Source organism: Propithecus coquereli, unplaced genomic scaffold (assembly GCF_000956105.1).
Source record: "Propithecus coquereli isolate 6110/MARCELLA unplaced genomic scaffold, Pcoq_1.0 Scaffold205, whole genome shotgun sequence".
NCBI lineage: Eukaryota > Metazoa > Chordata > Mammalia > Primates > Indriidae > Propithecus > Propithecus coquereli.
Genome location: NW_012145523.1, coordinates 3998839 through 4010077, shown reverse-complemented (window position 1 = coordinate 4010077; position 11239 = coordinate 3998839). Strand labels below are relative to the sequence as shown.

Here is an 11239-nt window from a genome sequence, read left to right as displayed (position 1 = left end):
AAAAGTGGTACATCTTTTTCCTCACTGATTTGAAGTGCTACTTTTCCTAAATTTTCATATTAATGATACCATTTTACATTCTAAAGAAATAAAGAAAAGCACTGTAGTGTAGTGCCTTATAAACTAAATTCTTGAATTCCAATTTTTTGAATGAGGATTTTCCTTCATTTTAACATTTTTTTTTTTTTCTTCTCAGATTTGGCAAGATGAAAAACACACATTTGCTGTTTGTTTTTGTAATCCCTGAAAAATTCAAAAGTATGTACCTGTGGGATATAGTGTTTGTTTTTTCTCCAACTAGAAATCATGAGGTCAATATTTAATACAAAGATTCTTAGGTTGTATTTCAGGGCACGGAGCTGACATTACTTTAATTGAACCGCTGACAATGGAAAAAATGAATATTGTGGTAAAATACTGGAAAACATATTTGTCAAATACTGGTGAGTAAAAACTAAATTTCCAAATATTTGAAAAATTCTAATTAAAATTCTTTGAAAACTGTGTACATTTTTAAATTGCTTTTCCACTTACGCTTTTTACCTACTGAGGATTAACTGCTTGCTATGTACTATAAAGAACATGTAATCTTTCTTAATCATAGTCTGAAGAAAATAAGTTTAAATAAAAAAGAAAAATATATTTCTTGTGAATAAAAAAATTAACATCTTCAGAGGTTTAAATGTGTTGCACAAGGGGAAATACAGTGTCATGGTGGGCACAGGGTTGTATATTTATTTTCTTTGGTAGCAAGATTGTGTTACTGTTTTTTGAGGGGTGGAGGGTAGCCTAGCTACCATAATTTCTTTGTCATTAAAGTGGAATTAATCATGCTATATCATTGTATGATTATCTAAAAGCCAGGGACATGGACCTTGAATTGTATAGTACTTTCTGCTTAACAAACAACTTGCATGTAAATTCTTTTACTATTTTAAGTTGATAAAGTGGTCGTCCTTTCTGTTTTGGTCACAGAGAATTAGTGTCAGTGCTTCAATTAGACCTCACATTTCTAAACTCTTAACCTGTTACATTATGCATATCACTAGCATCTAAACACTTAATTAAATTGCTTTAATTTGGCTTGTAAGAGGACAAGCTCCAATTTCTGAAATTACATTTTACTGGAATCATTATTGGTTAGTGACTACTTTTGGTCTTTCTAGGCCTGGGATACTAGCTAGGAAATAGTTTATTAGGTCATTAAGTATGAAATGTCCGATTTCAAATCAAAAGTTTAGTTTATTATATCTCAAACAAGAAGCAGTACAATTGATCAAAGTATGCACCTAAACTGTCAACACAGTTTTGCCATCTTAATGGTAGCTTGTTTATGCCAGCAGCTAAGAAGCCTGGAGAGTAAGTGGCAATGAAATCAAAAAGGGTTTCCCACAGCTTGTTGAGAATTGAATATTTTTCCTTGCAAGAAGTGGTCCAAAGCCTGGAATAAGTGATAGTCAGTTGGTGCAAAGTCTGGTGAATACGATGGATGACAGAGAGTGTTCAAATCCAACCTCTGCAGTCTGAGCAGCATTGTTTGTCTGACGTGTGGTCGAACATCGTCTTGCAAGAGTATTGGCGTGTCTCTATTGACCAATCTCGGCTGCTTAATCGCAAGCACCCTTTTCGTTTCATCCAATTGACTGCAGTAGACATTTGCTGTAATAGACTGACCAGGTTTCATGAAGCTGTAGTGGAAACTATCAGCACTGGACCACCAAACAGACACCATTAGCATTTTTGATGAATATTCAGTTTTGGACTGTGTTTCAGCACTTCATCTCTATCCAACCATTGTGCTGAATGCTTGTGATTGTCAAAAAGAATCCATTTTTCATCACATGTAACAATACGGCATAGAAATGGTTCACCTTTATGTTGTGACAGCAAAGAAAGGCAAGCTTCAAGACGATTTCTTTTCTGATGCTCATTTAATTCATGTGGTACACATCTATCCAGCTTCTTTACCTTGCCCATTTGTTTCAAATGGTCCAATATTGTTGGAATAGTAACATCAAACCTTGTTGCTAATTCACACATAGGTTGAGATGGATTTGCTTCCACTACAGCTTTCAGCTCATCATTATCCACCTTGGTCTTAGGTCACCCACGTGGCTCATTTTCAAGATTAAAATCACCAGAATGGAGCCTCTCAAACCATTGACATACTGTGCGTTCATTAGCCACATCCTTCCCAAACACTTCATTGATATTTTGAGCTGTCTGCACTGCATTGGGTCCATGGCAGAACTCATATTGAAAAATAACATGAATTATTTACTTATCCATGGTTTCACAAAAGTTGCTCTAAAAAAAAAATTGAAAGATAATCACAAGCTAAAACATGCATTTGAAAGAATGCACAATAAAAAAAAAAACCCAAGAAATGTCAAAGTGAAATGTCAGAGATATCAACTGTCAAACTTAGTACGTAAGGAAATCGGACATTCCAGACTTAATAACCTAATAAAATCTAGATCTTAAATGGTGAGATGTTGGTCACAGGGTACAGAGTTTCAATTGTGTAGGATGAATAAATTCTGGAGCTCTAATATACAATAGTGTTACTATAATTAATACTGTTTTGTGTACTTGAAATTTGCTAAGAGGGTAGATTATAAGTGTTGTTACCACAAAAGTGGTAACTATGTGAGGTGATAGATATGTTATTAACTTGATTTTGGTGATTATTTCACAATCTGTATGTATATCAGCTCAAGTTGTACACTTAAATAGCCACATTTTATACCTCAATCAAGCTGGAAAAACATTTTTCTAAAAATTAAGATGATATTTTTCCTAGAGTGAGCCTAAAAGATACTTTCAGGATTATCCTGTATGAGCTCAGATTCCCAATGACACAGGATTCAGTACACCCCTCCTTTTTTTATGTTCTTTTTTAATATTCAGATGAGTGAGTCTGTTTTGTAACATTCCGGTGGCTCCCAGCCCCTGCAGTCTTAAAGTTCTTCCTGGAAATGGCTAACCATGGTGACCAAGGGCTTTTGCAACCTCTTCTTGTTTGGATCTTAGTGGACATAGAGCAGCTGCTCCTCACCTGTCCACACCCTTCTGCTGGGCATGACCATGTCTGCTTCCAGTCCAGTTGTCTCATCTTTTCTCAGAGGATGAGCAGCTGCAAAAAACTAAATAATAACAATAATTCAGATGCCATATTTTGACGATGCAGCTGCTATGAAGACTCATGCATATTTTCTGTCTCTTGACATTTACCTATAAATAGGAACTTGATAAATAAACTCAGTTAAATGTGTTTTCAGCATACCTGTCGCTAAGCTACTAGAATCTGTTCGAAAGAGGGTATCTTGGGGTAAATAGTATATAGTATTTTAGTTCTTGCTTTCTAACCTAGGTGGTTTTATACTTCAGAGACTGAAATCTATAAATTGCTTTCTATTTTAAAAATACCGCTCTGTAAAATCTATTGAGTAAAAGGTGACAACTGCTTTAAGGATTGGGGTTGTATGTTTGATTGGCATCATCCCCAGGGGTAATTTTAGAATTAACATGGTGCGTCTTTTAAAATTTTCAGTTAAAAATGAAAATACTATGAGCCTTGAAGAATCTGGATTGCTCCTGCAGAGGTCTTGCTGTGAACCCCTGGAATATTTTTCTACTGATCTATTTGCCTGGTTAGTTTTTTTGTACCTTTTCGTAATGGTAATATTTACCGTATTTCATTAAAAATATTTCTGGGCCGGATATGGTGGTTCACACCTGTAATCCCAGCACTTTGGGAGGCTGAGGTGGGACCAGCCTGGGAAACATAGTGAGACTTTGTCTCTGAAACAAAATTTAAAAATTAGCCGGACATGGTGGCACATGCCCGTGGTCCCAGCTACTTGGGAGCTTGAGGCTCGAGCCCAGGAGTTGAAAGTTACAGTAAGCTATGACTGCAGCACTGCACTCCAGCCTGGGTGACAGAGTGAGACCCTATCTCTAAATCGTGGAACACTAGCACAAGTGCTGGGAGTGATGTGAAAGGAAGAAGAGGCTATTTTGTGGAAGAGAGATGCAGCATTTTCTGTGTCTCAGAATCTTGAGCTGGCCCCCATGGGTACACATTACAGAAGCAATCAACCCAACATAAGGAAGCACAAGAACAGCCTCACCTGTTATCCACCTGTCACTCAGCTGCTTCCTGTTGTCTTTCGTGAAGTCATGACCCTATCCCTCCAATTATTGAAAATTACTGTTAAAAAAGGATTTAGAGTTTCTTTTACGTACCTCATGTAGCTTTTAGAGTAGCTTGCTGGTAAACAAGGCAAGTTTTAATGTATCTCTGCGTGTCTGTCTCATAGATACTGGCATTCAAACCTGCATTAGATAAGGCAGTTGAACTGGGGACCAGATCCTTCCAATGTCAGCATTGTATGCTTACAAAAATGCACTTTTCGTGAATTTCTTCCCTTCACTTTAAGCTGATTTCCAGGGAGGTTTTAAATAGAGCACAGGGCTACAAAGAATGCTGAGGACATGAGTACTGATGATGGTGAGAATTTTGAGTCAGTCACTTCCGGAATTTGTAGAATGTGGCCACCTACTATTTTGAACAAGGAAGGGACTTGGCAACCAGTAAGTTGGTTAAACCAAAGATGAGCTTACTTAGGTAGCGCAGAAATAGCAACAGCTTTCTTGGTCTTATTTTAACCTTCAAGAGACTTACTGTATTAAACCTTATCTGGGATATGAGGTTAGGAAGGGTATTGGAAAGTTTCCTGATTTTCTTATATTACTTGCAACTACTTTTTGATCTTGACTCATCTGGAATATTTCTGTCTTTCCTCAGAATCCTACCACTGTAAATAAAAGTAAATTTTCAAATCAAGTTACTTCCCTTAGAAAAAAAGGAATAGGATTAGTTTGTAAGTTTTTTAGATTAATAATTTTTAAAAAATCAATCAAAATGCCTGAGGAAGTTCTAGAAAAATAGTAGAGCCAGCATATGTCCATTAAATGACAAATTTTGAAATGGAGGGAACCTTCCCTTTACTGATCAAGTTGGAATAGGGTGTATCTTGGCCTTCTAATCCTTTATGCTTTTTTCCTGTAATGTACCTTTCCTTCTGATAGGTAGGTACACTCATATAATTTGGTATAAATATAACAAATGGGGTCAGAATGTTTTAATCCTGCTTGTATCTATTATTAATAGTATATGTTAGAATTTTGATCGGTCATTGAATTTATGATGATTTTGATAATATCTTCTTTTGAAATTTTGAAACAAACATTCTGTGCCATATGTGTAAGATAAAGTGCTTTGATATTTATTGCCCCTTTATATGAGCAAGAGACTTAGAAAAGCACTCTTTGAGTGGTGTATTGGTACTTACTGTTTAATATTGCCTGACAATTTACCTCTTTAACGTAGCATGATTTTCTCTTGTTTCTAGCTCTGAATCTCTAAGAAGTGACAATGGGCTTGAATCAAAGTCTCTGTTGTCAGAGTTCGAGAAAAGCAAAAAGATTTCTCTTCTTCATTCAAGCAAGGAAAAACTGAGAAGGTGAATTTTAATACAGCCCTTTTTAAACATGATTCCTTTGTAGGGAGAAATTACTTTCATAAATTTTACAATTTTTTTGGTAATACTGTTAAAAGTCTAAGTGAAACTAGTAAATCTGACAATCAAATAGATGCCACTCTCTCATTCAGTCATTTAGTCATTCAACAAACATCTCTGAGTCTGCACTGGATGCCAAAGTATGATTGGAGAATTGAGATAAAAAATAAGTCCCTGCCTTTAAAGGCATTCTTAGTCTAGTTCTCAGACAGACTTCTAAGTAGGCTATTAAATAGAAAATTATTTTTTAATATATGTCGTGATGAGAAGAACACAGAGTAAGAACACTGGGAAAGGTATGTAAGACAGAATAAGGGAACAGGGAAGGCTTTTTGAGAAGGCAATAGCTAAATTAAGCTTTCATCAAAAAGCTGCTATTAATTTGGTTTAGAAATCAGGGAAGGACATTTTATACGGAAGGAATAATAGGTACAGAGGCTGGAAGTAGCAGAGAGTACAGTGACACTTCCATGTGGTTGGCTGTAAGGACACAGGTGGGAAGGGGCCAGAGATGTGAGGTAGTAGGTGAAGGCCGGTATGTCATGCTGCGGAATTTGAATTACAACCAGGACTGTCGGGGAACCGCTAAAGGATTTTAGCAAAGGAACGATATGATGAGATTTAAACCTTAGAATGAACACTCTCGCAAGATGTAATAGATTGAGTTGAATGCGGAGGCCAGAGGAATGTGCAATAAGGAATGATGAGATCCTGAGCTGTCGCGTTAGGAATAGGATAGAGAGGGATAGGCCAGTTCTAGACGTATTGACCGGGTAGGAGCAGTATGAGCGTGGCTGAAGGAGGAGTGAAGCGTAACTCCCAAGGGGACGAGGAAGTATGATAGAACGGCAGTGTGAGGGGCGGGGGTGAATATGCTTTTGTTCTCATCCTTGTTAAGTTGGCCCTTTGATTGTAGAAAGGTCTAGGCTGGAAGTACAGACAGGTGTCAGGGCACAGCATGTGTTTGAAGCAAGGGATGTAGGGATGGATATATAATGACGGCGGGAAGCATGTAGGGAAGAGACGAGTGGAGAAGCGAACCTTAGGAAAATCTCAATATTTGAGGTCCAGGCAGCAGAGAGGGAATGGGGAGAAAGAGTTACTAGGGAGGTAAGAAGACCAAGAGGGAGCGGGATAGAGGACACCAGGGGAGAGGCGTTTCCTAGAGGAACAGGTGCGCAGGAGTACCATGTGGCAGAGATAAGGTAAGGTATGAACTAATCGTTGCCTGTTTGTATCTAGCCAGGCCTAAATGTCACTGATCTGGGCAAAAATCATTTCCTTGGTATGGTTAGGGAAGAAGCATCATAGCAGAATGATGGGAAGTGAAAGGTGGGAACAGGTGAAAGGAAGGAGCAGATGAAGGTGTGAGGTATTTAAAAGGGGACTAAGGGTAAAGTGAAAAATTTTTATTAGACTGGGCCAGACTTGAACTTGTTTATTTTTATATTACAAAAGCAAACAGCTCGGAGAGAGAAGTATCTTAAAGATACTCATGTTCTAGTTATCTGTGGCTACCTAAAAAATTAAAAGAAAATTTATTGGCTCGAAACAAACACCGTTTTATTGTATTTCATGATTTTATAGGTTAGCAGTTTGAGCAGGGCTCAGCCAGACAATTCCTCTGCTTACGTGACATTAATTAAGGTCACTCAGTAGTCTTCAGCTGGTGGATGGTCCAGTCAGGAGGGTCCAAGACATCACATGTCTGCAGCCTTTTCAGGGATGGTTGGAAGGCTGAGCTCCGACTACCACACTGAAGCTTTTGCAGGATGGTAGTTTTAGGATTGTTGGATTTCTTATGTGGTAGCTCAGGGCTCCTCGAGAGAAGGTTCCAAGAGATAGGAAGTGTCTTCTACCATATGCTCTTGGTCAAAGCAGTGACAGAGCCCACCCAGACCCCAGGGAGAGGGGACATAGACCCCACCTCTCAGTAGGAGGAATGTCAAAGAATTTTAATCCCCCACAGCTGGTGAGGGGTGCTGGAGTTAGCGGAATTAGCACCCCTGACGAGGCAGAAGTCGGGGGGTCCAGAACCAGGTGGGAGACATCTCTTCCACTGCAAAGGGAGAGGATGAGTCAAGGCTCAGTGTGGGTGCAGATGAGATTTTCGATGGGGCTGGGCAGGAGGAGTTGAGCAGGTTCTATGTTGAATGGCCTCTATTACCAGCTGAAGGTGAGTGGGAAGATGGTGGGCTTTGAGGTTTGATGAGGTGCGACGGTGGATAGGCCAGTCTGGCCCAAAAGGGCTTCACTCACATGACTGCTGCCTAGGCTGGGTCAAGAATTGGAGTCCCCTGGCCAGTGCTGTCCCATAGATTTCACTCATTTGAAGCAACATGAGAAAAATACCGTGTAATGTGTATTTTTAAAGCTAGAATTTATATCCCAAGATTGTATTCTCCTTGCTTTATTTGTTGTTAAAATGATGGTGATGTTAGTAGATGGTTCCAATGGAATGATATTAGGAGACATCCATTCTTTCGTGTCCAGATCTAATGTTGGGAATCCCTTATTGGTCCCCCAAGATTCTGTGTTAGTTTTATTTTTTTTAATTTTAATGGTTGATGAAAATAAAAATCTAAGAACCACTCATCTAGTACACTAAAAGATGTTTAGGGGGTGTTCACCCCTGTGGCATTATTTGAAGGACTAGAAATCTTTATTTCCCAAAATGAAAAGCTATGACAAGGACCTCTCTCTTCCTCTTTAGAGATTTGCTTGGGAGATACCAGAAGGTGAACAAGCCATCTCTAATCGGTTTTTGCCTCTTCCTCTTCTTAATGCTTCTGCTTGTGACTCTGGACCTGAAAATGGTTGCTTGTAGACTACTTCCCTTCTTGCTCCTCCTCCCCCTGCTTTACGTATGGTTTGGGGGGGGGGGCGTTATTTTGTTTTTAAGCAGTGCAGGGTAACATGCTGTTTGCTAATGTTAAGAAAATGATAGTTCTGGCTGATGGTTTTGAGCATTTGCATGTGGGAATTTTTTTTTGAGACAGAGTCTCGCTCTGTCACCCTTGCTAGAGTGCAGTGGCGTCATCACAGCTTACTACAACCTCAAACTCTTGGGCTCAAGAGATCCTCCTACCTTAGCCTCCAGAGTAGCTGAGACTCCAGTTGCATACCACCATACCTAGCTGATCTTTCTATTTTTAGTAGAAAAAGGTCTCCTCTTGCTCAGGCTGGTATCAAACTCCTGAGCTCAAGCCATCCTCCTGCCTTGGCCTCCCAGAGTGCTAGGATTACAGGCATGAGCACTGTGCCTGGCCAGGAATTTTCTTTCTATGTAACAACTCCAATACCCCTGTTTTCATTATTAGAACAGATAGATAAAAATTAGCTAACTAATTCCTATATTCCTGGTGAAATACCTTTCATTATATTTTAAAAAATGCATAAACATGTTTTTATCTTGCATGTTATATACTTTTCCAAGTAATACCATCCTTTTCTTGTGTGCCCATGAGACTGACATGATAGTGGTTTAATAATTTTCAGGGTGTCTGCTCACTTGAAAAAAAGTGAAAGCAAGCTTTGCCATAGTCTTCCACAGATGAAGGTTTTTCCAGCACTGGGCAAGTCTTAGAAATTCAAGGAAGGTAGAACAGGAAGTTCTCAGAGGGTCCAAAGTTGTGTCTGGCCCAGAGACCTCTCCCTCTGAGTCCCTGTTTACTTGAGACACATTTGTGCAGGGGAGAGACCCAAGTAGACATCCTTGCCTTGTTCTAATCTCAGAGGGAAAGTGTTACCATTTAAAATGATGTAAGCTATGGGTTTTTGTCCATGCCTTTCATCAGCTTAAGACAGTTCCCTTCTAGTCCTAACTCAGGTTTTTATCATGAATTGATATAAAATTTTTTCTGTTTTTTTCTGTATCTATTAAGATGATTATATGATTTTTTCTCTTTTCTGCTAATGTGGTGATTACATTTATTTTTTTAAATGCTAAACTCTACTTTGTCCTGATGTATTGTTCTTTTACTTTATTGCTGGATTAGATTTGCTAATATTTTGTTAACCATTTTTGCATCTGTGCTTATGAAGGCTTTTGGTCTGTAGTTTTCTTAAAGTCTGATTTCTGTATCAGGGAAATGCTGACCTCATAAAATGAAATGCAAAGTCTTCTCTTCTGTTTTCTGGAAGAGTTTGTGTGGGAATGATATATTTGATAGAATTCAACAATGAAGTCATCTAGGCTTCGAATTTTCTTTGTGGGAAGGTTTTAATTACAAACTCAATTTCTTTAATGATTATAGAACTCAATATTTTAACTTCTCCTATGTCAGTTTGAGTTAATTTATGTCTTTCAAGAAATTTGTCCATTTAATCTAAGCTGTCAAATTTATTGAACAACTTTATAATACTCTTTTATTATTATTTTAATGTATTTAGGTGTGCAGTGATGGCTTCTTTCATTCTTGGTATTGATAATTTGGGTTTTGTCTCTGTTAATCAGTCTAGCAAGAAGTTTTTCAGTTTTACTGATTTTGATCTACTGATTTTCTCTATTGTTTGCCCATTTTATATTTCATTGATTTCTATTCTTTGTCATTTCTTTGTTTCTATACTTTGCTTTTTTTTTTTTAAGAGACAGGGTCCACTCTGTGGCTGAGGCTGGAGTGCAATGGCACGATCATAGCTCACTGCATCCTTGAACTCCTGGCCACAAGCAATCCTCTTGTCTAGGCCTCCCAAAGTGCTGGGGTCACAGGCGTGAGTCACCGTACCCAGCCTACTTTGCTCTTTTTATCTGTCTTCTTAGGCAGAAACTTAGATAATTGATTTTAAGTTTTTCTTCTATAAGCATTTAAAACTAAAAATTTTATGAAAGTTTTTCTCTAAGCAATACTTTAGCTGCATCTCATAAATTTTGATATATTTTCACTGAAATATGAATTATTAAGTTCAAAATATTTTCTCATGTCCCTTGTGATTTTTTTTCTTTTACCAGTGACTATTTACAAGCATGTAACTTAATTTCTACATATTTGGAGATTTTTCAAGTACTGATTTATAATTTAATTAAGTTGTCATCTGAGAATATACTCTGTAAAGTTTCTGTCATTTGATACTTCTGAGACTTGTTTTATGGCCCAAAGTACGGTCTCTCTTGATTAATGTTCCATGTGCATTTGCAAAGAATGTATAGTCTGCTGTTTTGGGGTGTAGTGTTCTATAAATATCAATTAGGCAGAATTGGTTGATAGTGTTTTTCATGTTTGCTGTACTCTTACTGATTTTTTTGAGGGTTAAATTCTTCAGTGATGACTGTAGATTCATCTGTTTTTCCGTTTATTTCCGATAGTTTTTGGTTCATGTATTTTGAAACTTTGTTGTTAGATGCCTATCTTTTTGATGAATTCACCTATTTATCATTAGGAAATGATAATGCTAATTTATCTATTCTAGTACTCCTTATCTTAAAATCTACTTTGATATTAATATAGCTTTCTTATGATTAGTATTTGCATGGTTTTCTTATAACCTATATATGTCATTATATTTAAAGAGCATCTCTTGTAAACAGCATGTAGTTGAATCTTGTTTTTATTTTTTATTTGTCCATTTCTTACAGTCTCTGTTGCCCAATTGAAGTGTTTAGTCCATCTACATATAATATAATTACTGTTAACTTTTGATTTTAGGTCTATAAT

At 37.6% G+C, this 11239-nt stretch overlaps 1 protein-coding gene across 1 annotated transcript in view; it reads left to right on the top strand.

Moving 5' to 3' along the window:
* SOHLH2 (spermatogenesis and oogenesis specific basic helix-loop-helix 2) overlaps window positions 1–11239 on the top strand; it is a 134771-nt gene that overhangs the window by 109413 nt on the left and 14119 nt on the right. Inside the window, exons 7-10 of the mRNA XM_012644044.1 lie at window positions 197–258; window positions 339–443; window positions 3554–3653; window positions 5418–5528. Of these exons, the coding sequence (XP_012499498.1) occupies window positions 197–258; window positions 339–443; window positions 3554–3653; window positions 5418–5528 (378 nt within the window). The remainder of the gene's footprint in view (window positions 1–196; window positions 259–338; window positions 444–3553; window positions 3654–5417; window positions 5529–11239) is intronic.